This window comes from Hyperolius riggenbachi, chromosome 6, assembly GCF_040937935.1.
Source record: "Hyperolius riggenbachi isolate aHypRig1 chromosome 6, aHypRig1.pri, whole genome shotgun sequence".
In the NCBI taxonomy this organism is placed as follows: domain Eukaryota; kingdom Metazoa; phylum Chordata; class Amphibia; order Anura; family Hyperoliidae; genus Hyperolius; species Hyperolius riggenbachi.
This window is the reverse complement of record NC_090651.1, coordinates 17,794,320-17,822,206: the sequence shown is the minus strand read 5'-3', so window position 1 is coordinate 17,822,206 and position 27,887 is coordinate 17,794,320. Positions and strand designations below refer to the sequence as shown.

At 44.9% G+C, this 27,887-nt stretch overlaps 1 protein-coding gene across 15 annotated transcripts in view; it reads left to right on the top strand.

Moving 5' to 3' along the window:
- CAMTA1 (calmodulin binding transcription activator 1) overlaps positions 1-27,887 on the top strand; it is a 1,857,772-nt gene that overhangs the window by 1,495,669 nt on the left and 334,216 nt on the right. For all 15 annotated transcript variants that reach the window (XR_011021914.1, XM_068238930.1, XM_068238931.1 and 12 more), the window contains one exon: positions 772-925. Coding sequence is in view for 14 of the 15 variants with exons in the window: in XM_068238930.1 (XP_068095031.1) it covers positions 772-925 (154 nt within the window). In the remaining variant the exon portion in view is untranslated. The remainder of the gene's footprint in view (positions 1-771; positions 926-27,887) is intronic.

Sequence of the window (27,887 nt, the reverse complement as noted above, 5' to 3'; positions counted from 1 at the left end):
CTGAGCAGACCAGCATAAAACCCTCAGATTGTCCAACTGCTGGATATTATTCCTCAATTCAAAGGAATTACTCACATTTTGTGACATTGGAGACTTCGTTAAAGCGGTATTGTCACCATAAAAAAATCAAATTTTAACAGCAACTGGTCTGAGTGTATTAAGTGATAAAGATGCTAATCCTGCATTCAAATCTTTTTCTGCTGTTATGGTTTGGAGTTATCACAGACTTTAGGAGCACTGGCCCTAGTGCCAAACAGTGCCAAAAAGTTGAATGCTGGGAGTTCTTTTTATCTATAATATATTCCTCCTCTTCCATTTATTTCCCTGCCTAGCTGATCACTTGTGTTTACAAGCAAGGCTGAGGTGACTCAGTGATTGGATGTGTAAGTAAAAAAACAAAAAAAAAAAGACTCTGGGAGGAGGGCAGCTAATAAATACACAATGAGCAAGAGAAGTGAGGGAGGGGAAACAAGAGTCAGGGAGGATATGATGTCAGCATTAGCTTGGCAAGATGGCCACTGCCTAGAATAGGATTTTCTGCTTTTCCTTTATAAAATTCACAGGAATCATTACGTGGATAGCACAATACATCTGTTATGTAAGTAGAAGTAGTATTTATCTACTTATACATGTGTTTTTTATTTCTAGGTTAGCATGGGTGTCGTTTGTTCTTTAAGTCCCACAGCTAGAGTGATTGCAGCTAATATTATAAATTGTTGATATTGTGAGCGGACACCTCAAAATAACCTTCCTGTGTTGTCTTCTTCCTAGAATCCTGACATCGTATTGGTGCATTACCTGAATGTCCCTGCCATAGAGGATTGTGGGAAGCCATGTGGCCCCATTCTCTGCTCCATCAACACAGACAAGAAAGAGTGGGCAAAGTGGACCAAGGAGGAGCTCATTGGACAGCTTAAGCCTATGTGTGAGTAATCAGCATTCTCATGTCTTCCTATGTATGGTGTTGTTGAGATGGCACAATTCACAGTCATGTGGGGTGGGGTGTGGTTCAGAGGAGTCCCAAGACTTCCTACAGATACAGGGAAAAACATAGAGAGACCAGGAGCCCCTTATGGTGTAGTATATTAATGTCAAGTTCTGGATAAATACAAAGTGATGAGGTACTTACAAATGTGGGTTGCAAGACCAGCAACCACGGTAAAAAACCAATGAGGAAATCCCGTCCCCACTTGGGTTCTTTGTCTTCAAATGTGTGGGTCGCACTCCAGAAAAAACGATTGTTTGGTTACACAAAACAAACAATTGACAGCAGCAACCTCTAATAGCTAGGGGGCTGTAAGCAACATTACTGGGAGGGAGAAGGCGCCCCCAAAAATAACCATGGATGTAATAAACATAAAAGGGCTTACCTCTAAGAAGAAGGGGCAACGCCAATATAAGAAAGAAACTTTAATAATCAGACACGAAAACAATAACGTGTTTCGCTGAGCACAGTCCGCTTCCTCAGATCAAATAATGCAGTGTCTGGGTAGCCAAAGTGCAGAGCTTGGAGCGCCTAAAAGGCGCTCCGATCGCTACCCAGACACCTTGGCTACCCAGACACTGCTTTATTTTATCTGAGGAAGCGGACATAACGTGTTATCGTTTTTGTGGTAAGCCATTTTCGATTTATTACCATCCATGGTTATTTTTGGGGGCTCCTTCTCCCTCCCCGTGATAATTCACAGTCAGGACTTGTGTAGGATTATTCAGAGAATGTTGTTAAAGTTTTTGAAAGGGTGGTAACACGTCAGGGCCTCTTTTGTGGTGGTAAATTGCTGCCTTGTAACTCCATCTCTGAGGACTTCCATCACTTCCTGCCCAGATAGTGTAACAGAGTCAACAAGAAATAAAATAATTTGTGGAGAATTTTCAGGAAAAGTTAGAATCTCTCACCGCTTTCTGTGGGGCATAGAGATTGCATTCTGTATAAGTAGGGTTAACGTGAACTTTAAGTGAAAATAAACTGATGAGATGAACAATTGTATCTATCCTCCTACTCCTAAAAATGACATTTAGATATCCCACCTTTTTTATCTATCCCCTGCCCTCAGAAGCCCAGTTCTCTGACAGGAAAGTTTTTTTGACTGATAATTGCTTATCAGAGAGAGCTGCTATAGTCTGACTGGGTTGAGACTGGAACAAAACTGTAGTTGCATAGCTGATTATGAACTCTTTCAGGAAGAAAAAGAAGAAAAGGAACACAGCATAGGTATATGTATGCTTGACGCTCTACATACTGATGTCTATCTCATCATGTCACATGACGCTTAAAAGTTCCTTTAAGCATAAAGTGCGTTGCTCATAACAACGCATTAAAACTATCCTTATTCCTGATTGGCTTCAGTAAAATGCTTTCTGATTGGCTGTTGGCTGTGTACTGCCCACTCTGATTCCCCTCTTCCTCAAATGATCTGTTACAAACAATCGAAAATAAAAAAAAGCGGCACCACTCTTTAGCAGTCATCTTCCTAAATTATACCCAAGTGTGCTTGTAATAACTTCAAATGAGATTGTCATCAAAACTGCAATATGCTTCTATTACTGATTTTGCTTCTGTTCTAAAATACAAACTTACAGTAACTATGCAACTATTTACAATTTGAAAATGAGCCAGGACATGAACAGTCTGTACTCTGACACCCAGGGATTGCAGAGTTAACTGCGGGTCAACAGAGATAGGATAGTGAGTGAAGGTGCCCATACCTCTACCGTTTTAGCGGCCAGTCAACCATCCAATTCAATAATTATTATTGAATTGGTTGAAAATCCTTGCCGCCAAGAGTATGCCTGATAACTGCATCAACTTATTTCTGGCTGAACTTGGTAGAATATATCAATAGGACATGCTGCAAGATGTCGGGCCGACATGCTCGATCCGTGACAGCATGCGACAATTGCAAACAATGACCATTACGAAAACTCCCTGCCACTGTCTCCCCTACTATCAGTATATAGTATGTACCCACCGTGCTCCTGCATTAATACATTATCTCTATGCCACATGCTGGACTCCTCTAATTGGTTCCTTCAGGTAGTGCTAACCACGTAGTTGCGCCAGCATGTGGGGCGTGCACCTAGAAGAGGAATCCAGTGTTAAGACAGGGGCACGGGGTACATTTATACTGGGGGGACAGAGGCCGGGTGCGGCGAGGCGTTGTCACGAGGCTAATTGCCAAAATAATTAATCCTGAAATAGTTTGGGAATCGTCCAGCAGTTTATGGCGGCCAACAGATCTCTCTCTCCGGTCAGATTTTGTCTATTGGTCAATCGGCAGCCAAAATCACTAGATGTATGGGCACCTCTAGTCAGTTTACAACAGTGAACGTTGTGGTAGCTTGAATGCACCTCGTTCCAGCAGAGATCGGCACACACTGCATCTTATTTACTATCAGTAGGAACCCCTTATACTGTACATTATGGGGTTGGCATGGCCGTATCTTTAAAAGGGTTTAAAATAGATAATGCCACTATACTGCATACTGACAAAGTCCTTATTTTAAGTACAATAACTCTTGACTTGCAGTCTCAGTGATACTTCACCCCTTAGCGAGTCACTGGCCCAGCGGAAGCTTCTATCTAGGAAGCCAGGCATCAGGACTTCTCTTCTAAATCAGTGACTCACCAAACAGTGTAGCAAGGACAACTATGACCACTCCAAAGCAGCACGCCAATGGGAGCATATGCCTTACAACTATCCCAAGATGTTCCCTAGAAAACTGCTTGTCACATGAGTATGCTTGCAAACATTTGGTCAAGGGGATCGGATTGCTGCAATTCAAACTGTTCCATTATTGTTTAAAGTGTACCTGAGATAGGGTAAAATTATACATACCTGGGGCTTCCTCCAGCCTCCTCCAGGCTGATCGCTCCCTCGTCTTCCCCCGCCGCCTCCTCGATCTTCCGCAATCGCCCCCGGTAGTCATCCAGTCGGGGTCAGTTGACGCAGCCGCAGTCTGGCTGTGCACGCCGCCTCATCGCCCTCTTGTGGTGCAGAATGCTCCCAGCAACGAGAGCACAACGTGGTGTGTGATTTGACCCCCAGCAGGAGGACTTTGCGGTGGCCAATTGCTGAAGAACCAGGAGGGGGAGGAGGATGAGGAGGGGGCTGGAGGAAGCTCCAGGTATGTATAATGCCCCCCACCCCTTTATCTCAGGTTTACTTAAAAGGACACCTGATGTGAGAGGTATATGGAGGCTGCCATATTGATTTCCTTTTAAACGATACCAGTTGCCTGGCTATCCTGCTGACCCTCTGCCTCTAATACTCTTAGCCATAGCCCCTGAACAAGCATGCTCATCAGATGTTTGACAGGACTGCAATCTGATGGCATTTGCGGCATGCTTGTTTCAGGTGTGTGATTCAGACACTACTGATGCATGAAAGATCAGCAGGATTGCCAGGCAACTGGTATTGTTAATAGCAGATAAATATGACAACCCCCATATGCCTCTTACTTCAGGTATCCTTTAATTGTACACCAGTCAGCGAATGGGGGGGTCGTTTATTTGGTAACCTTGTCAAGAATAAAAGTAAATGTACGCAATACAATATTTGTATAAGATTAAGCATACTGTAATATTTGATTTTAGCAATCTGTATTCGATCAATCCTAATTGTTGTACTTTATTAGTCTGAGCGACCGTACAGGGGGGGAGGGGGGTAAGCGACATGCTATCCACAGCGGCATAGCGGCATTGAAACGTCCCAGAAACGTCAACATCTGCAAGGAGTTTGTATGTTCTCTCTGTGTCTGCGTGGGTTTCCTCCGGGCACTCCGGTTTCCTCCCACATTCCAAAAACATACAGATACGTTTATTGGCTTCCCCCTAAATTATCCCTAGACTATGATACATGGACTACACGATACATAGACATATGACTATGGTAGAGATTAGATTGTGAGCCCCTCTGAGGGACAGTTAGTGACAAGACAATATACTCTGTACAGCACTGCGTAATATGTTGGCGCTATATAAATACTTAAATAAATAAATAAATAAATTGGACTAAACCAAGCCGCACAAAGCTCACAATATCACAATATCAGCGTCCCAATCGATATGCTCCCTGATTTCTGTTCATCGATATCTTTTGGTGCGAGGTGGTTACATACATTATCCAGGGGCATAACTAGAGGGTAGCAACCCCTCCAACCGCAGGGGGGACCAGAGCTGTAAGTGGGCCCCATATACTATTCCACTCCCTCTGATACAGGGGACTATACTTCAGATCAGGTGGTTTTGTGGCTACACTTGCTATGGGTGTGACGATCATGTTGACCACATTTGTCTTATGACCCTTGTGAGCAGGGCAGTTTCTAGGCTAAATTGCACCCAGAGCAAGGGTGTAAAATCTGCACCCCTGGGGTCTTGCAAACCGTTACTCTTTAGGGACAGTCACACAGCCACAGGTCACAGGTAGATCTGCCTACTTACTAGTAACCAGTGGCTCATCCAGGAGGAAGCAGGGGCCAGGAAAACACACAGGAGAAGAGAGCCCGGAAAGCCGCCTCCTCCATGGGCGCCGCGCACTGACAGCCTGCAGTACCGTTACAGGACATCAGGTGTCATCATGCGGTGGTGACGTGATGATGACTTGACGTCTGACGCAGGCAGCCCAGGAGGAGTCAAGGAAGGTGATCGAGCTGGTAATCTTCTTGCTTCTTCCATTTGGCTGCACTGCGCATCACCAGCTCCCTAGCGATTATGTCCTTCTGCCTGCGCCCCCCCTTCTTCTACTTGCCAGTCTGCGCCCAGGGTGGTTGCCCTGCACAAGAAACGGCCCTGCTTGTGAGATGGGACCCAAGGCTATGAGGGTTGCCAGGGGTAGGCAAGGGAAGAGGGACCCCCGTCATTTGTCGTTACGTCCCTAATGCTATCGATATGCTCCAATCGGGTAGGCGCAGCAGAGTGTACAGCCACCTCCATAGCAGCTTCCGCACTTCTCGTGACACATCATCTGCCGGCGCAGCGAATGTTAGTGCTGATTGCAGGATCGCACACGGCAAGACAAATCTCTAACACAAACTACCTTGTACTACAAAACCACCAAATAAAAAAAATGGAATACATTAAATTGCCAACGAACTAAATCATTAAGGTTTGGAGGCAGAAGGAAAATCTATAACGTTATTAAAACACAGAAAGAATGCAGAAGACTGGCGGAGTGCTGCAGGCCGGGATCTGTGGAGTTCTGTAGAAGGATGTTAGCTTCCTGTATCCGGGGCTCCTCCATAACTCTCTAGGGTCTCTAAGGGAAAATCGTAATGCTTTCTGGTCAGCTTCGTTTTATATCTTTATCATTTATAGGTTTATAATCTGACAATTTATATCTCCATTTATTTATGCAAAGGATAAAGAGAAGGATTTTAGAAATAAAGGCCTCTTTCCACTGCTTCCGACCCTATTTTGGACAGCGTGCAATTGGCGATGATGCTCCAATCGCAAGAGTACTTTGATTATTACAGCAATTGCTGTTGTCATGTCCGATCTGCTCCCGTTTAATAACGGGATAGATTTTCTGAAGTTATCATGGAAAAATCGATCCCATTATCGATCAAGAGCAGTTTGAACATGAACACACGCTGTAACTTCCTGTGAGATTACCCGTTGATCGGATGGGAAATTGCATTGTGTGTACCCAGAATTAGGCCTCTGAGCGGATTCACTCTTAGACATCGTCTGCAGGTCTGCGAGCCTCTCTGTCTCCTGAAGTTTATGAGTAATGCTGTTTCCAGCCAACTCTTCTGTCTCCCAATAAAGTGAGAGGGCTCTCCAGTATAAAGACATGTCAAAACAAACTCGTTTTGGGAGGGGACACCCTCGCTTCATCAGGTATCAGATACAAATCTGTACCTGATCCCTGACCCTCTTCAAAGAATAGAGTTGTCTGAGATGAAAACAAAGTCTGATTTGTCAAATTGGGAATAAGCAATGATGGGTTCCAATTACTTTGATCTAGTTACTTCCAAAGCAAAGATGGGCTCTTCAGCTTTCATGGCGGGGTGGGGATTGCGGGGGACAATAAAGTTGTCTTTAACTGTTTCTAAAACTTCACACCTGAATGTTGTCATCTCCTGGAAGTTTGTTTACATAGCTTCCTTGTCAGTTGAGGTGAAAATGGGGAATACAGAATAAAGCTAATGGTCATTTCAACTGGCTTTGTAAAGTTTTGCTAAAGCAAAAAAATAAATAAAATAAACATCAATTGTGGGCAACAAAACGGATATTTAAAGAGAAACCGTGACCAAGAATTGAACTTCATCCCAATCAGTAGCTGATACCCCCTTTCCTATGAGAAATCTATTCCTTTTCACAAACGGATCATCAGGGGGCGCTGTATGGCTGATATTGTGGTGAAACCCTCCCACAGGAAACTGTTAGGACCATTGTTGCATTGTGGGAAATAGCAGCTGTTTTGCTGTGTACAGCTGTTTCTAACTTCCAAAAAGCAAGTAGCATCTCCTTCCAGTGACATCACCTGCCAGCAGTAAAGATGTTGCAGCCAGGTGATCAATATCAGAATGTAAATCAAGGAGAGGAAAGATTTTACAATGGGGAAACATTGACTAAATAATTTATACATAATTATTGAAAAAATGAAGTACTTTATTATTACATTATTTTCACTGGAGTTTCTCTTTAAAGTGAACCTTAACTGAAATGGAAAAAAAAAAAAAAAAAAAGATTTTAACTTACCGGCCCCCTGCAGATGTCTTGTGCCCGCGCCGTACAGGAGCAGTTGCTTAGTCTACCTGCCAGAATAGTATGCAGTGAGTAAGGAGTCTGGCCTGCATCTTTGTATAGAACCTTTCCAGGGAGCATTTTTGTAAATAATAAAGGAAATGCTGAGAATACCCCATGAGGAGATGGACTAGTCCAAAACCTGTCAGATCCTTCAGGGGTTTTTTGCTGCCTACTGTAAGTGACAGCAATGTATGAAAAAAAGAAAGTTTTGTTGCATTTTACTTTGTGAGAAATGTACATTTCATAACTATGAATACACATGTATTTTAAAGAGAAAGAAAAAATGTATACTTACCTGGGGCTTCTCCCAGCCCCATGTATACCATTCCCTCCTTCGCTGCCACTACATTCGTTTGCAATCTTGCCTGGTATTAGATGTACGCTGCGCATGTGCGGCCCAGTCGCACACATGTCCCTATCACGCTCGTTCTGCACCTGCACAGATAGTACTGCGCAGGCACAGAACACTCCCATGGGAGCGAAACAGGGGCGAGCGCACCGCCGGGGCGCGCATACACAGTGCTCTACCACTGATACAACTGAAGCACTACAGTGTTCTCCCCAGCCTGTAGCCTTGCCTCACACGGAAGCGCACAGGGGCAGCAAAATCCACCACCAAGTTGGTCGTGGATTTTGCAGGGGGGATTTGGGGGGTAAAGACCCCTCGTTATGTCGCGGGATAGCGGCAAACATGCCCCTGCTGAATATAAGCTTAACCACTTCGTCCACAGGTCAGTAGATATACGTCCTCTGGGACTTCATCTAAGCCACAGGTCAGTAGATATACGTCTTGTAGCAGAAGCAGTGCTGTGCAGGATTGGGCGTGCTCCTGTGCACATTTCTGGCACTATCTGATGCAGCACTAATTGGTGAACGGGAATATAAGTTTCCTGAGCTAATGAGATTGATTTTTACTATTAAAAATACTTGTATTTTCTCATTTCATAGTGAAAAACACACTATGTAGCATTATTTCAGAATCAAATATCTTCATCATAAATTGTGACAGGAACATAATCTAAGTTTTGTGATAAGCAGTAAGAATAGCCAAACAAAATGTGTGTTTTTTATCTACAGTAGCACTTTTTATTTTTAAACTGGAATTGTTAAAACTGAGAAATACATGTTTTTTCTATTTTTTCTTTGTTTTCCAATTAAAATTCATAGAAAATAAAAATTGTTTGAGGGAAAAAAATGGCATACAATGAAAGCCTAGTTTGTCTTGAAAAAAACAATATATATTTCATTTCTGTGTCATAAGTAGGGATAAAGTTATTTCTGATTAAATAGGGACATAGCTAAACTGTCAAAACTGCTCTGGTCAATAAGTTGAAAACAAGGTCTGGATGCGAAGTGGTTAAAAGCCATTTTTAATCTGGCTTCAGACTCTCATTAAGGACAGAAATGAAGACCTAATAAAAACCTAATGAAGTTTTCACAGTGAGAAAGTTATCTCTACACTTTGACTTAACACTGAAAATACCTATCAATGAGCTTGATTCACTAATGCCTTATCGGAGTTAACATGCCTTATCAGAGTAGCATAATGAGCGATACAAACTTATGCCTGCTAATTGGCAATGACGAGAGCCCCACTCGTCCTGCTCTGAGCCCCTACAGGTCCAATCACTTTAAAAGACATTGGCCTCAATTCACTAAGATCATGCTGGAGATAATAAGGCAAGAGAGTTCCTTAAGTTACCTCCTCTGTAGTTAATTTACCTCCTCTGTAGTTATTTTACCTCCTCTGTAGTTAATTTACCTCCTCTGTAGTTAATTTACCTCCTCTGTAGTTATTTTCACATGCAGTTAATTAACAGCCTGTCTTTAACTCTGGAGTTATTTTAAGGATTGAAGAGTTAACTTAAAGACAGAAGAGTTAACTTTAGGTTTGCCTGAGGTAAAAGGTTTCCTGAATACTACATGCCTTATCACCATGGTAACAACTCTAGAAGAGTTATTAAAGACAGGAGATAATCTTAGTGAATTGAGGCCATTATCCCCGCACTTTGATTGGCCCAATAGGCTCCCTGTCACTTGACAGGAAACTTGACAAGCAGCCTATTGGGCCAATCAGAGTGCGGGGATAATTATCCTTTAAAGTGATTGGACTGGCAGGAGCTCAGGGCAGGACAATTAACAATCATTGCCAATTAACTGGCATAAGTTCGTAGCGCTCGCTATGCTACTCTGATAAGGCGTGTTACCTCTGATAAGGCATGTTAACTCAGTTAAGGGGTGTTAACTCTGATAAGGCATGCTATTTGTCTTAGTGAATCAATCCCATAGCAGGGTGGTAAGTTTTCTCTTGCCTTATTATCACCAGCATGATCTTAGTGAATTGAGGCCATTGTTGTATTTCAGAAAGATGCTCTACTTATACAGGGTGAGGGGCGGAGGGCTCAGTCAGAGTCAGGGAAACTTTTGCAAAGTGTCTTTATACTTTAGTAGGAGTATAGCTGTTAGTATAATATGTGCAGCCTTGGTGAGGGCAGTTTGGCTGATGATAGAAGCATCTCCCTGCAGACAGGCGACCAGCGCCAGGTCATGAATAAATGTAAAATGGAGCTGAGTTTACAAAGTATCGCTATCAAAGAGGACCTCCCTCCCTCCATATTACACCTCGGCCGGGGTGACATGCCTGCTGGAAGCGCAGGCCTCCCCTCTCTCTGCACGGCGGCGGAAGATGAAACATTTGTGCCGGCCGGTTGTCACCTCTGACAATCGTATTCCAGAGTCACAGCTGAATAACCTGACAAGTCAAACCAGCAATAATGTATTCATGTATTCAGGCAGGAGACACAATTCTCTTTATATTCTGTCGCCCAGGAGTCAGGCCACAGATTGCATTCCCATCAATGGAGCTGCTGCTGCTGCTGCTGGGGGGAGCGGGAAGGAAGGCTGAGAGCCATTCTACTGCAAGTCACACAGTCTAACAGAGACCAATGCGAGTCCCAACTTCCAATGCAGGATACACTCAATGCAACAGTTATTGGCCATGGCCAAAGACAGACGTCTAGCTATCCACCTGTCTATCTATTCATGTCTATCTATCTATCTATCTATTCATCCATCCATCCATCCCATATCTATCTATCTATCTATCTCAAATCTATCTATCTATCTATCTATCTATCTATCTATCTATTTATCATCATCTATATATCGGTTCTCTATCTATCTATCTATCTATCCATCCCATATCTATCTATCTATCTATCTATCTATTCATCCCATATCTATCTATCTAGCTATTCATCCATCCCATATCTATCTATTTATCTATCTATCTATCTATCTATCTATCTATCTATCTATCTATCTATCTATCTATCATCTATATATCAGTTCTCTATCTATCCATCCATCCCAGATCTATCAATCTATCTATCTATGCATCCATCCCATATCTATCTATCTATCTATCTATCTATCTATCTGTCTGTCTGTCTGTCTGTCTGTCTGTCTGTCTGTCTGTCTCTCTATCCATCTACATCTATCTCCTATCTATCTCGATTGCCTTTTTATTTATCTATTTATCAATCCATCCCATATCTATCTATCTATCTATCTATCTATCTATCTATCTATCCATCCCATATCTATCTATCTATTCATCCATCTAATATCTATCTATCTATGTATCTATCTATCTAGGGAGAACTCAAAGCGCTTAGGCTCTCTCAGATTCAGTAATTGGTAGTAGGATGAAGTATTAACACAACAAAAATTATATATCTGCAAATGCCAAACTGAACAGGTGGGATTTCAGTCTGGATTGTATTCAAATGATTGAATACAATGGTTGATTGGTTGATCAGACAGGAAAATCAAGTAATGTATAGGCACCTGTAGATAGATAGATAGATAGATAGATAGATAGATAGATAGATAGATAGATAGGAAGATAGATAGATAGGAAGATAGATAGATAGATAGATAGGAAGATAGATAGATAGATAGGAAGATAGATAGATATGGCTCAGAGCTACAAAGCTCTGAGCATGTGCGTAGTTCTAATTAATGGAGATTTAAACTTCAGAACTCACATCTCTGCTGTGGTGAAATCATCCTATTTTCACCTGAAGAACATCACAAACATCAAGCACCTCATACCCCCAGAAGATCTGCCAACCTTAGTCCACGCCTTCATCACATCCCGACTGGACTACTGCAATGCTCTCTACACTGGCCTTCCAAACAAGGTCTTGTACCGCCTACAGCTGATACAGAATACTGCTGCCAGACTGCTAACCAACCAACCCCGTCACTGCCACATAACGCCAGTCCTGCACTCCCTTCACTGGCTACCTATAGAATGGAGGGTCCTATTCAAGATCGGCCTACTGACATTTAAATCCCTGAATAATCTAGGCCCTGGATACATGAAAGATATGTTGCAGCTGCGTAGCAATCTCTGCAATCTCAGACCCACAGGTTCTAATAATCTAGTCATACCCAGAGTCCACTTGGAAACTTTTGGTCCCAGAGCCTTCTGTCATGCTGCTCCTACGTTATGGAACTCCTTACCTCAGCAGATCAGGACAGCTCCATCCCTGGATGTGTTTAAATCCAGACTGAGAACCCACCTGTTCAGTTTGGCATTTGCAGAAATATAACGTTTGTTGTGTGAATGCTTCATCCTACAACCAATTACTGAATCTGAGAGAGCCTAAGCGCTTTGAGTCCTATGGGAGAAAAGCACTATAGAAATGTTATTATTACAACATTTGGGACCCTTGCTTACTAAGCGATGATTTGGTATATTGTAGTCTGAGCTTGGAATTTTGGGGTTTCAAAACATTTCCGCCCATTTTCCACTTTCTAATAACTTTCTAATAAGCACGTCTAATAACTGCCCTCGTCAGAATGAAGATATTCGCGGCGGATCTCGTTGGCCCTCTTCTCCGTCCGCATCTTGGGGCGACGCAGCGAAGGTATTATGACCATAGATCAAGAAGATCATCGAGAGGATAATAAATCCAATATCGTTTTATTGACTTGCCAATAAAAAGCCGGCGGAGGAGCGTATGAAATTCCATCGGCAGGACTCCCCGGGCTCCTTCGGAGGAGTGATATATGTAGGATTTATATTTACGTACATGTATGTGCGGAATGTCCTGAGTGATGGACCATTGTGCGCGGCCTGGCTGGGGCTTGTCACCGCACTAAATTGTTACACGAACCCCACGCGTTTTACAATCCTCCGAGGGCCCGTCCTCCACAGACTGTCCATCACGCGTGTCCATAGGTTGAATAACACATATATATACGTATATATACATTCCTCTTAGCCATATCGGAGAAGCAATGAAGGCAATGGAAGACGTATGGTTTCCGTTGGCGCTATCTGCTGATCCAGCACTACCCCGTACTGTATTTTCACACGTATACCAATCATCGCGCTCCAGTTTGCTGTTAATTAGCTGTAATTTCAATGTAAAATCGTTAGTCGGTGAAAATTGCGCTATACACACAGCCTTTTCCAGCTGCCTCGTTAATAACACCCACGGCTTATGTTTGTTTTGTTTTTTTGAAGAAACATGCCCCCAGGGGGGTCCCCGCGCTCAGGGAAAACCGCCAATCTCCATTTCCTATTCTTAGTTCTGCTTTTCTGCAATACAAGCTAAGCTGTCAGAATTGACGTGCAGGCGATCCTGTGTTTGGCCGGTTAGTGGCTGCAGATTATAGAGTGGTCATTGTAACATGTAGAGGGGTGTCCGATGTGACGAGGCCTGCGTAGAACTTCCGTGACCAGAAAGAGAAAAGGTTTTGATCCTTGCTACCTGTAACCTCCAAATCTCTGTGATTGAGAGAGACCAGGAGCCCAATGGTCTCGTATCGTTAGACGAAAGATGTATAAGTATTATACTCACAAGGGTGGGTTGCAGAACTTTTAACCACCTTCTGAGCCCGCGGGAATATAACCGTCCCACTCGGTGTCCCAGGTCTGTTGGTGCAGATCCTGGTCGGTTGCTCTCCTGAATTAGTTGTGATGACTGAAGGTCCTCGTGATTAAAAAACCCTATTGGGTATGGACTATACTAAAAACACTGGTGGAGGTGGCCTTGATGATATGATACTACTACATGTTGTATATATGAGAAGCGTAATTTCTGCACGGTAGACTACACGTTTCACTGTTCTTGGCCTGCTTTCTCAGGTCAATACAAGTGGCTGTAGAACCTTTGGTCATGAATGTGAGTGCGTGACCAAAAGTTCTACAGGCAGTTGTATCAACCCGAGGAAGCGGGCCAAGACCGTGAAACGCGTTGTCTACCGTGCATGAATAAACATTACTTTTTCCACTAAACAATGGGTTGTCCTTCTGAGAAGGTAATAAATTACGCTTCTCATATATACAACATTTAGCAGGGATGTTGTAGCCCCAAAAATCAGTGGCGCGAGCCCCTGATCTATTCTGGGGTCCCCCGGATGTCCCCCAGGCAGAGTCAGCTGTGGTTCCTCAATGGCGGGCATGCTGGGAGCTGTGGTGCGTCAATTGGAGGTATGCTGGGTGCTGTGGTGCCTCTACTTGTGCATACTGGGTTCTGTGTGGCCATCCTGGGCGCTGTGATGCCTTTATGGGGGCATGCAGGGAGCTGTGGTTCTTCTATGGGGTGTGCTGGGAGTTGTGGTGCCTTAATGGGAGGCCCATGGGAGGGGTCCACTAGAAGGTCAGGGAATGCTATGGGGGAGCTGCCGTATATCCTGGTGGCAGGCCAGCCCACGCAGCAGAAAGCCAGACCAGCCAGCACACAAGTCAGGTAGCTCTGCCTAATTTTTTGTATTAATGGAACATCCAACATTTTTCTGGGCAGGCCTACTTAGACCGTGTTTACATTCATGTAAATTTGGCTCCACCCATGACCAAACCCACATTCTGGTGCATTGCCACACCTATTTTTGGGCTGGAATGCCCAAAGGTTCCCCAGATCTCTTAGGATCCTCAACGCCCCTGACATTTAGTAGTATCATATCATCAAGGACGCCTCCACCAGTGTTTCTTTAGGAAAGAGATGAAGTTGGTGTAGTTTAATGTCAGTGGGATTATAAGTACCAAAAATTACTACTTACGAACCCGGGTTGCAGTTAGGCAGCCACTGCTGTGAGCATGTGGAGAAATCAGTCTCCTTGGATGGAAAGTTCTCTTCCAGACTTGGGTCCCACTCCTTTATTGCTACAACAGACACCAAGCTTCTAGGAAGAAGTGTAAGGTTGGGGTTCGGCTTACTGAAAGATAAGATTGGGGTAATGATGGGTTAGGCTTCCTGAGGGGCAAGGTTTGGGTTTGGCTTACTAAAGGGTAAGGTTGGGGTTTGGTTTACTGAAGGATGAGGTTGGGGTTTGGCTTACTGAAGGATGAGGTTGGGGTTAGGCTTACTAAAGGGTGCCTGGCTCTTCTACTGACCACATATGCTATTGCTCCGTTGTTATTGCCTGATAAAGCGGGATCAAACCTGTGAAACGCGTTGCATATTTGGAGTTCATAAATAAAATATATTGACTGCCTTTTCTACAGTCGTTGTGTGTCTACTTGGAGGAGGTAAGTCCACCACTACCTCCTCTATCTACCAAGAATTTGGTTTTTAAGCTCATTTAGCTTCCTTTTATCCTTTGGGCGCCTCTGTTCTCCTGCATAATATTTAGTCCTCCCTGGGTGGAGGGTTGAACCCCCTTTTTTCTCATCTACAGAGAGCGACTTCTTATTCCTGAGTGGGGTCAGGAAAATCTCACTACCTGCCTTTACAGTGGTTGCCTAATGGTAACCCTGGTTTGTGAGTATTAATATTTACTCTATCTAGTAACCATTTACCAGTACATATTACACTATTGGGGCTCTTGGTATTCCTTGTTTTTAGTAAAGGGTAAGGTTGGATTAGGCTTCCTGAGGGATAAGGTTGGAGTTAAGCTTTCTGAGAGGTAACGTTGGAGTTAGGCTTACTGAAGCATATAAGGTTGGTGTTAGGCTTACTGAAGGGGAAGGTTGGGGTTGGCCTTACTGAAGAGTAAGGTTGGGGTTAGGCTTCCTGATGGGTAAGGTTGCATTAGTCTTACTGAAGGGTAAGGTTGCGGTTAGGCTTACTGAAGGGTAAGGTTGGGGTTAGGCTTCCTGACAGGTAAGGTTGGGGTGTGGCTTACCGAAGGGCAAAGATTGGGTTTAGCTTACTGAGGGATAAGGTTGGTGTTAGGTTTCCTGGGGGTTTGGGGTTAGGCTTACTGAAGGGTAAGGTTGTGGTTAGGCTTACTGAAGGGTAAGATTGGGGTTAGGCTTTCCTGAGGGGTAAGATTTGGGATAGGCTTCCTGAGGGGTAAGGTTGGAGTTAGGCTTCCAGTTCTTTCCTGACCTCCTCCTGTTGGTGATGATGGGATCAGGGGAGGACTTTGAACAGCCATCTCTCCAATAAGAGAGAGAAACTGTAATAATAATGTGCATTTAAAGGAGGGGGGGGGGTCTGAAATAGGACTTTAAAGAGACACTGAAGCGGAAAAAAAATGATGATATTATGATTTGTATGTGTAGCACAGCTAAGACATAAAACATTAAGATCAGATACATTAGTGTAATTGTTTCCAGTACAGGAAGAGTTGAGAAACTCCAGTTGTTATCTCTATGCAAACAAGCCATTAAGCTCTCCGACTAAGTTAGTCGTGGAGAGGGCTGTTATCTGACTTTTATTATCTCAACTGTTCCTGGACTATTTACTTTTCCTCTGCTAGAGGAGAGGTCATTACTTCACAGACTGCTCTGAAAGACTCATTTTGAATGCTGAGTGTTGTGTAATCTGCACATATTATAGAATGATGCAATGTTAGAAAAAACACTATATACCTGAAAATAAAAGTATGAGAATATTTTCTTTGCTGCTAATCTTGTAATTATTCATAGTACACAACCAATTCACTATATCATATTTTTTTTTTCGCTTCAGTGTCTCTTTAAAGGATATCAGATATCAAGAGCTCTTATAGCCAGAAGTGTTCTGCACTTGTGCAGTTCACAAAGTCTTAAAGCAGAGCACCCCCAGCTATGGAAGTGCGATCAAAAGAGGCGGGTGGATGGTCCCGCCGTAGTCAGAGAATATTTGGGCGTGGACAGCAGCACTCTGGTGGGCATCAGCATTACAGCGAGGAACTTGATAGACTGCTGGGGGCTTGAAGAAACCTCAAGTAAGAGGCCTCAGGCAAGTCAATCTACCCCCCCTTCCCCCAATATCCTTTAAAGCCCTAATGCTCACTGCTATTACAGTATCGTTATCACAAAAGTGAGTACAGCCCCCCCACCACCACCTCGGATAGCCGCCAGGCCCCTTTCACACAAGAGGCGGTATGTTGTGTTGTCGAAAACCGCTGTGTCCCGCCGTAATGGCAGTTACATCCCTATGGCGTTGCCGTGCGGAGGGTCCCAGCGTGGCAACGCACTGGGTAACCTAGTAACCCCAGAAGGTATGCATACTTTCAATGGAAAATATGCCTCACTGATTTATTCTTTCTTAATTGGGGGCAACGCAGCTATAATGCACAGTGCTACTTTACAGGTGTGGTACGATTCAAAATTGTGTGATGTCAGCGCCTCACACCACTGAGGTCCTGACATCATACTGTGGGAGCCTTGTTGCATTGTGGGAAATTACAGTCCCACAGAAATTACAGAGATTACTGCCAAAAATGTAGCATCTCCTTCCAGTGACATCACCTGCCAGCAGTAAAAATGTCACCATGTGATAAATGTCCGAATGTAATTCAGGGAGAGGAAAGCTTTTATAATGGGCAAACACTGACTAAATCATTTATACATAATTATTGTGAAAATGAAGCACTTTTTTTACTACATTATTTTCACTGGAGTTCCTCTTTAAGGTTAATGTTCAGCTTAATTCAGCTTAGACAAATCAGCGTCAGAAAAATATGACTTGGAACACCTAACTGTAACATTGGTTCATATCAGAAAGTTTGTTCCTAAGCCACTGAGAGCGTCACCTCAGTAGATTATACTCCAGACTGCGGCCCAATTTAGTAATCTGATCATATTAACCAGTGTATAATGATCTATATAGACAGAAGGTGAGCATCAGAGGTGTAGCTAGGCTTTTCAGTGCCCAGGGACAAAGATAGTTTTTACGCCCTCCCCTTTGGACAAATTGGGCATGGCCACGCATTAGAATGTGGGTGTGGTCATGGGTGGAGCCAAATGTGCCAATCCTGTTTGGATAGCCAAATGTGCCCCCTATAGTTAGCCAGATGTGCCACCTATAGTTAGCCAGATGTACCCCCTATAGTTAGCCAGATATGCCCCCCTTGTTCTGCTGCTGTTAACACTTCTGCGCTCCTCTGCAGAGGGAGGGAGAGAAGCCGGGGCACTTTGGGCAGCCAACGAGCTGCCTCTCACTCACTTTGTGTGCATTAGCCATGCTCTGCGCCCAGGGCCGGGCCGAGGCATAGGCTGGAGAGGCTCCAGCCTCAGGGCGCAGTGTAAGAGGGGGCGCAGAATTCTTTCAGCTGTCATTCCCAATTGTGTTTGAAGCAGAAAGAAATAAGAAAAGGGGATAAATGGCAGTGACTGCAAGCCAGATAACTAGATATTAAGGTGTTGGGGGGTTGGGGGCCCTGGGGCACCTCTTAGTCTAATAGCAATCAGTGTGTGACGGCTGGGGTGGGAGGGATGTAGGGGCGCACTTTGGTGTCTCAGCCTTGGGTGCTGGAGAACCTTGTCCCGGCTCTGTCTGCGCCCCCTTACAGTGCTGTGCCCAGGGACATGTGTCCCCTCTTGCCCACCCATAGCTACGCCCCTGGTGAGCATTGCCCAGTTATGTCACGTAGGGTCAGATGTGGTGAGGCTCATTTTCCAGTCCGAGCTTCTCCCATCCCCCTCAGCCAGCGGCATTCAGAAGGGAATAGCAGGCAACAGCATTGGATTTTCTTCATCACTTGCAATGCGCATTCCGATAGCTTCCCTGGAGGGGGACTGATCCAACAACCCCAGTGATGCAGGGAGGGCAGCCGTACTACCCTCCAACCAGCTCCGCTGCATAGAGCCCGACGCCGGCCCTGATGGAGCCAATTACCATCTCACTGCCACTAATAACAGCAAACACCATCATAGCAATCGCTGCTATTTTCCCTGCAACTCTGATGAATGGCTCTGCTAATCCCCATTACATTATGCAGAGCCGCAACAGGTGGGAGAAACTCCAACATTTCCCCTCTGATTATGTGTAATGTCTCCAATGTGCAGGAGCTCCTTGTTACTCTGTATCTATATCCAGCCTCATGTTTTAAAAATACTACAAAAGGGAAGTCATGAGATGTTACATCAAAATAACAGGCAATTTTCCAACTGGCAGGTTGGGGAATTTGTGGTGCGTTGCCGCCATCTGCTGGCGATGGGAGGTATAGCAGGCTGAGTTTGGGAAAGTGAAAGAAAAAAGCACAAAGCAGTGTGGTGGATGAAGATTGCCACACTTGTGCTGTGAAATATCTGTACACTATATTTGCACATCCTATTTCAGTCTCTCTAGCCTTTTGGGTATCAGGGACCCCCTAAATAAAAGTTTTGCTTACATTTCTTATGACGGTGGTGTAGTAGTTAGCACTCTCGCCTTGTCCCCGGTTTAAATCCCAGCCAGGGCACTAGCTGCACGGAGTTTGTATGTTATACTCTTGTCTATGTGGGTTTCCTCTGGGCACTCCGGTTTCCTCCCACATCCCAAAAACATACAGATGAGTTAATTGGCTTCCCCCTAAATTGGCCCCAGGCTAAGATACACACACTACATGATACATACATAGACATATGACAATGGTAGGGATTAGATTATGAGCCCCTCTGAGGGACAGTTAAGTGACAAGACAATGTACTCTGTACAGCGCTACGGAAGATGGCGGCACTATATAAATAATTATTTAGCCCCCATTCCATGTTCTTCCTCAAGGGAGGGATCACACTTATGTCTGGGGGTAAACACAGATGATTCCTCACAAGTGATTTTCCGCAGGATATGTGTGTGTGTTTGTGATTGGACGCCATTTTTACAGTAGTCAGTGAATCAGGAGGAGATGTTGCAAGCATTGGGGTTGATTCACAAAGGTGACTTATTTTTCACCTTAACTGTAAGGAGTGCTAACGCATGAGATAAACAAATACGGAGAGATAATTCATGGGATGGATAAAGAGAGCTAAAGGGGCACTGCAGCGAAAAACTGTAAAATTTAAAATATGTGCAAACATATACAAATAAGAACATTTTTTCCAGAGTAAAATGATCCATAAATTACTTTTCTCCTATGTTGCTGTTACTTACAGTAGGCAGTAAAAATCTGACAGAAGTGACAGGTTTTAGACTAGTCCATCTCTTCATAGGGGATTCTCAGGGATATATTTGTTTTCAAAAGCACTTAGTGAATGGCATTTGCTCCGTCCAACTGCCAAAAAACTGTGTAGGGAGCAGGGAAGCTGGCCAGCATTATTGTATGAATCCTTTTTAGGGAATATCTTTGTAAAGAATAAAAACCTTGCTGAGAATCCCCTATGAAGAGAGGGACTAGTCCAAAACCTGTCACTTCTGTCAGGTTTCTACTACCTTCTGCAGGGGAGGACTGGGACCTTTTGGCCTGGGGGGACAACACAAACTAGAGGCCCGTTTCACGGCATCCCCAGCCCAAAGCCATATCTTTCTTGTGTGCAAATCTTCAAATTGTGATGACTAACAGCCCCAGCCACACACGCACGCACGCACACACTATGTGCCTGATGCCTAACCCCATTTCTCCGCACAATCTACCTGTCTGTGTCTGATGCCTAACCGTAAAGGAGTTATCAGGCTTTTTTTTTTTTTAATAAAAATAAGTGCTACTTACCCAGGGCTCGTCCAGCCCCAAGCTCCCAGCATGTCCCTTGCTGCAGCTCTGCAGTCAGCTGTTCGCTGCCGCTGCCTCTCAGCCCCCGGCGATGACGTCAGGCTGACTGTGCCTGTGCGAGCGGCGCTGTCAATCACCTCCACATGGACCAGAGCGTACTGTGCAGACGCAGAACTACTGCACCTGCGCAGTACACTCCGGTCCACGTGGCGGTGATTGACAGTGCTGCTCACACAGGCGCAGTACAGGCCGACATCCAGGTCGGACTGGTACCATCGCTGGGGACTGGGAGGCAGCAGCAGCGAATGGCTGACTGCAGAGCTGTGGCGAGGGACATGCTGGGAGCTGGAGGAAGCCCCGAGTAAGTAGCACTTATTTCATTAAAAATGCCTGATAACTCCTTTAAACAACCCCCCCCCCCCCACACACACACACACACACACAAACACACAAACCTACCTACCTGGTGATGCCTAACCCCACTCCTGCCCACCCACCATACAAACTACTTGTCTGACACCTACCCCCCCCCCCCTCCAACTACCTGACAGTGCCTAACTGCCTTCCTCTCCCCTCCCCTGCCGCCAATCACACCACAAGAAGAAAAAACGTTCCCCCTCAGGCCAGGGTCAGAATGGGGATGATTATCACACAAAAAAAACTCAGAGGGCACTGGCCTGGGCAGAGAATTGAATTTGATAGCAGTAGCAGGCAGGCAGCAAAGTGTGAGTAACTCAGTGACAAGAAGGGAGAAGAAGTACAGAAACAAAATGTATAAAAACCACCTTCTCCTCTGGCAGCCTGGACCCGACCTCCTCTATCCTCCTGTCTCCTTAGTCCTACACCTCCTCCTCCTCCACAGCAGGAAGCAGCTATAGGTGGCATCTCCGACTCCCAGCCCCCAGAGTGTCCGACTCCTCCAGCCAGGACAGCCAGCCAGCCACTCGTAGCCGCAGCTCCAGGCCCCCAGCCCCCCCAGCACAGAAAGCTGAAGAGTGAGACAGCTCACTTCGATGACACCGCAGGCACAGCAGCACGTTGCGGGCGGCAATGGCTCCAGGCGGGGGGCGGAGTCAAGCAGGGTCAACCCACCGGGCCGGAGAGGACCTAAGCTATTTGTGTCCTTGTGCCGCTCACATCCACCGCAGGCGCAGCCATGCACAAGGGCACACCACGGCCGGCCGCCTCAGCCCCTTCTCTGATTGGATACTTCAACTTGCCGGGAAATATCGTGCGAGGTTGCGATCCCCACTGCGAACCTGTCACCTGTGGTATGTCTGCGGCCGCTGCGTATAGCAGCGGCTGGCCCTAATTACTTAAGATTTGGGCAGCCCGGGGGGCAATTGCCCCCCGTCCCCCTGGGCCAGTCCTCCCCTGACCTTCTGTAAGTGGCAGCAACATAGGAGAAAAGTAATTTATGGATCATTTAACTCTGGAAAAAATGTACTTCTTATTTGTCTATGTTTGCACATATTTTAAATTTTACAATTTTTCGCTGTAGTGCCCCTTTAACCATGAGTTAAGTCATTTAAGGAGAGATAAATTGTGAGTTAATAAATAAGGTGAGATAATTTAACAGAAAAGCTTTGTGAATCAGGCCCTTTGTGAGGAAAAGTAGTTCAGGCTGTACCTTTTGTTGGACCCTATACAGATTTGAAGAAAGATGGTCCCTGAAAACGCAGCAGGCCCATAAAAAAAGCATTACCTTTTCACATGTGATTTCACACTGTGGCCAAACACGTAAGTTTTCCCCAAGTGTGACCCTGCCTTACAATGCAGCAGCATTCATGTTCTGCACTATATTGCCCTCCCACTCTATATTATGGTGCCCCTATTCAAATGTCCTTTTTATTAGAGCACTTTTCCACTAACTACATTCCGATAAAAAAAAAAAAAAACGTAAACGCATGTCTGTGCGATTATGATGCGTTTTGCGTTTCAATGTAAAGTATAGGAACGCATGAAAAACACATAGAAATGCGTTTTGCATTGATTTAATCACTAGTATCACTAGTATGTTTTGCAGTGGAAATGGACTCTTAAAGTGTTTTTATTACAGTGCCCTCAGTTATAACATTGTTGTTATAGAGCCCCTTCCCTCAATTATAGTGCTGTATATTATAGTACCCCTATATAATTGTTCCTTCTTGGAGTACCCCCTTTCACAGTGCTACTTATTGCAGTGGCCCCTGTTATAGCGTTGTTATTATAGTGCCCCCGATTATGGTGATCCCTATAATGGCACCCCCTATTATAGATCTCCCTAATACTCTGCTCCCTATTACAATGTTCATTATTATAGAGACCCTAATACAGTGCACCCTATTATAGAGGAGAAGAACAAACCCTAGCTGTCGGCACTTTACCATTACCCGACCCGAAGAAGTGGGATAGACCTGCGAAACGTGTTGTCCTTGTGTTTTGGCGCAGTAAAATTCTACTCTTCCACCGTATACGCCTGGTGTGTATCTTCAGAGGGAGTTAAGCCAACATCACCTCTCCTTTTAAACTGGTCTTAAAGGGAAGGTTCAGGGTGTCTGGAAAAAAAATAAAAATCCATATCCACTTACCTGGTGCTTCCTCCAGCCCGTGGCAGGCAGGAGGTGCCCTCGCCGCCGCTCCGCAGGCTCCCGGTGGCCGACCCGACCTGGCCAGGCCGGCTGCCAGTGACGGGCTCTTCTGCGCTCCAATGACGGGCTCTTCTGCGTCCCACGCGGGTGCGCTGACATCATTGGACGTCCTCCGGGCTGTACTGCGCAGGCTCAGAACTACTGAGCCTGCGCAGTACAGCCCAAAGGACATCCAATGACGTCAGCGCACCCCCGTGAGGCGCAGATTGGAGCGCAGAAGAGCCCAACCTGGCAGCCGGGCCTGGCCAGGTCGGGTCGGCCACCGGAGACCACCAGGAGCCTGCGGAGCGGCGCCGAGGGCACATCTTGCCTGCCACGGGCTGGAGGAAGCCCCAGGTAAGTGGATTTTTATTTATTTATTTTTTGGGCTTCTCGCTGAACCTTCCCTTTAATTACTTTATATATTTTGGGTGCCTCCACACAAATATACATACCTATTATAGAGTCCCCTATGACAGTGCCCACTATTATAACGATCGTTATTATAGAATCCCATATTACAATGTCCTGTACAATGGTGCTTCTCATTATGGTGCCCTTTATTATTGATCATAGTGGGTAGTCGGTAACAGTTAAAGTGAACTTCCAGACTAAAAATCTACTCAGCAGCACTGAAAAGGCTTGGTGTTTCTTTAACAGTTTCACAGCATCAGGACTTTGCTTTTTTTACCCAAGCCTCATTTTTAGCTGCACAGAAGCTAAGTTCCGCCCCATCAAAGAAATCTGCCCGGGCATTTTTCCCCTGATGCTGTGCAAAGCATGATGGGATTTCTGATGTTGTTGTTCTCGTTGCCTAGCGCGTGCAGCTGGGAGGGGTGATCAGGACACAGGACAGTTGGAACTGTGTCTCATGCTCCCTGTCACCTCCTTTCAATAAAAAAAGATGGCTACCCTCATGAAATCACAAACATTTGCCTGTTCTTTTCAGTTCCTGGGTAAGTGATTATATTACCTATCTATTTTAATAAACATAACTAATGTAATTTAATGACAATATGTTTGTATGTTTGTTTAGGCTGAAGTTCCTCTTTAAAATAGAGATACGTACTATAGTGCATTAGAACATACATGTCAAACTCCGGCCCGCAGAGCCTTCAAATTTGCCCCCCAAGTGGTTCCCCCACTTCGCGTTATGTTTTGTCCACTTAAGACCACCAGTAAAGCTATACTAGAGGCAAAGTCATATGGTGGATGGAGAGGGAAAGCACTAGACAGCGGAAACTTTATAGTGGAGGGAGGTCAATTAGACACCAGGGAACTATATAGGTCAGAGGGGCCATTAGACAGGAGGCAACTTTATAGGGGGTGGTGTCCACTAGACATTAGGGATGCTCGCTGGATTCCGCGGAATTCTAAATTCTGCGATTCCGGCCGGAATTGGGCCAATTCCGATTCCGCCGGTCGGAACGGAATTGCTATAGCTTTAAAACGGAATTCCACGGAATTTTACGGAATTCAAATTTATTTCCTCACCTATCTATTTTCTTCCTCCCTCCCTCATCTTCCAGGGAATTGTAGTATTTCAAAAGCCAGCTTACATACCATGGCTGGGAATTGAACCCAGGCTGGGCTGGGAATTGAACTTAGGTGTCAGTATGTGGTAGGTAACTGACTTAACCACTATACCACCACCAACACACTACATGCTGAAGCCAGCCTAGCATGTACCATTATGATCAATCCAAGAGAAAAATTAGCGTGCTTAAGGATTTGTAGCATGTCAAAAGCCAACTCACATTGGCTGGGAACTGAACCCAGGCTGGGCTGGGAATTGAACCCAGGTCTCAGTGTGTGGTAGGTAACTGACTTAACCACTATACCACCAACACTACATGCTGAAGCCAGCCTAGCATGTACCATTATGATCAATCCAAGAGAAAAATTAGTGTGCTTAAAGTGAATGTTTACCGGATTTAAAAAGAAAAAGTCAGATACTCACCTAAGGAGAGGGAAGGCTCGGTCCTAATGAGCCTTCCCCCTCCTCTCCCGGTGCCGCGCAGGATCCCCCGTGGCAGTATTCGACCAGTTCGGTCAAATACTGCCACTTCCGCATGCCTTCGGGAGCTTTCGAAAGGCTTCGGGAGCACTCGGGCTCCCGATGACGCGGCCGCTCCATACTACGCATGCGCGAGCACCCTCTATGACGCACTCGCGCGTACGTAGTATGGAGCGTCCCGTCTTGGGAAGCCCGAGTGCTCCCGAAGACCTCCGAAGTCCCTGCGGCGGCGGACGCGTACGGGGGAGCCAGCGCAGCACCGAGGGCACCGGGAGAGGAGAGGGAAGGCTCATTAGGACCGAGCCTTCCCTCTCCTTAGGTGAGTATCTGACTTTTTCTTTTTTAATCCGGTACCCATTGGCTTTAAGGATTTGTAGCATGTCAAAAGGCAACTCACATTGGCTGACGCGGCTGAGTCAGTTAACGGGAGCGATACTAGGTGAACGGAGCCATCCGGGAGGACAGTGAGGGACGCAATCGGTGCTCATGGGGCTGGAGGAAGCCCCGGGTAAGTATAAAATCTTTAAATACCGGTATGCCCTTCTCAGGTTTCCTCTAAAGTTAAAGAGGAACGCCAGTGAAAATAATGTAATAAAAAAGTGCTTCATTTTTACAATAATTATGTATAAATGATTTAGTCCGTGTTTGCCCATTGTAAAATATTTCCTCTCCCTGATTTACATTCTGGCATTTATTACATGGTGACATTTTTACTGTTGGCGGGTGATGTCAGTGGAAGGAGATGCTGCTTGCTATTTTGGCAGTTGAAAACAGCTGTTATTTCCCACAATGCAACAAGACCCCCACAGTGTGATGTCAGGACTTCAGAGCTGTGAGGCGCTGACATCACACTGTGGGAGGGGTTTCACCACAATATCAGCCATACAGAGCACCCTGATGATCCATTTGAGAAAAGGAAATCATTTCTCATGGGAAAGGGGTATCAGCTACTGATTGGGATGAAGTTCAATTCTTGGTTACGGGTCCTCTTTAATATAGTGCCCCAGTTACAGTTCTTCTGATTCTAGTGCCTCTTTTTATAGTATTCCTTATTATGGTGTTCCCTATAACTGTGCTTCTTGTTACAGTGCTTACTTTTAAAGTGACTCTTATCAAACTGCCCCCCATTACAGCGACATCTGTTACGCTGTCCCCGCATACAGTCTCCTTGTCATACTGATCCCTTGTTGTAGTGCTGCCTATCAGGGCCAGATTTACCATAAGGCACTGTAGGCACGTGCCTATAGGCGCCTGATGATGGAAAGGCGTCTCACGCCTCTTTCCGAGCGCCTCCCTCCCTCCTTACCTATGAGTCCTTATGAGAGTGTAAATGAGAGTTTACTCACCCTGCTCTCAGTATTCAACAGACCAGATCTCCCTCCAGTCAGATGCACCTCTAGCTACTTAAAGAGACACTGAAGCGAAAAAAAATTATGATATTATGATTTGTATGTGTAGTACAGCTAAGAAATAAAACATTAAGATCAGATACATCAGTCTAATTGTTTCCAGTACAGGAAGAGTTAAGAAACTCCAGTTGTTATCTCTATGCAAACAAGCCATTAACTCTCCAACTAAGTTTAGTCATGGAGAGGGCTGTTATCTGACTTTTATTATCTCAACTATTTACTTTTTCTCTGCTAGAGGGGAGGTCATTACTTCACAGACTGCTCTGAAAGACTCATTTTGAATGCTGAGTGTTGTGTAATCTGCACATATAGAATGATGCAATGTTAGAAAAAACACTATATGCCTGAAAGTAAAAATATGAGAATATTTTCTTTGCTGCTAATCTTCTAGTAATTATTCATAGTACACAACCAATTCACTATATCATTTTTTTTTTTTCGCTTCAGTGTCTCTTTAATACTGAGGTTCCTCTAGCTACCTAATACTTGGGGCACCTCTAGCTACTTAATACTGAGGATACTTCTGGATAATACTAAGGGACACCTGTAGCTATCTATGACAGGCTGGGGAAGTAAGGGAGAAAAGACAGCTAGGACATCCAGCACACTTTCGGTGTGGTTTGGTGGGGGGTTTGCAGGTTCATGGAGGGTGAAGTCTAGGGTGCCTACTACAGGCTCCTGTGACGTTAATCCAGGCCTGCTGCCTATGACATTGCTCTTCATTTATGTGCGGCAAACAACGATTGGCAGTTCAACCTTTTATGTCCTCTTCACCCACTTTCTGCCTTTCCTGAGATCCATTCTTCCCCATTCTCCCTCAATTGTGACATCTCTGCATGTCTGGGGTTTCCAGCTCTGTCTGTTTACATGGCGGGGTACTGAAAAAGCAACATCTTTCCTGCTGCAGGTTTGAATGACTGCTAAGCTGGAACAACTTGTTTCCGTACCTCCCAACTTTTTGAAATAAGAAAGAGGGACACTTAAACCACACCCCTTCCACACCACTAACCACGCCCCCGACACATCTCTAGTCACACATACCATAAAGATTTCAGAAGGAAAATATATTGTTTTTATTAATCAAACTACACTGGTCCTTTCTATCCTGGACTGGTTCATTTTCCTTCATATTAACACTTGAAAATAAGAAATATATCATTTTAAAGGATGGAAATAATGTTTAGAGTCAATTAAACACATAGATTTGTATATCAGTCCTGAAAGAGGGACAAATGAGGGAGAAA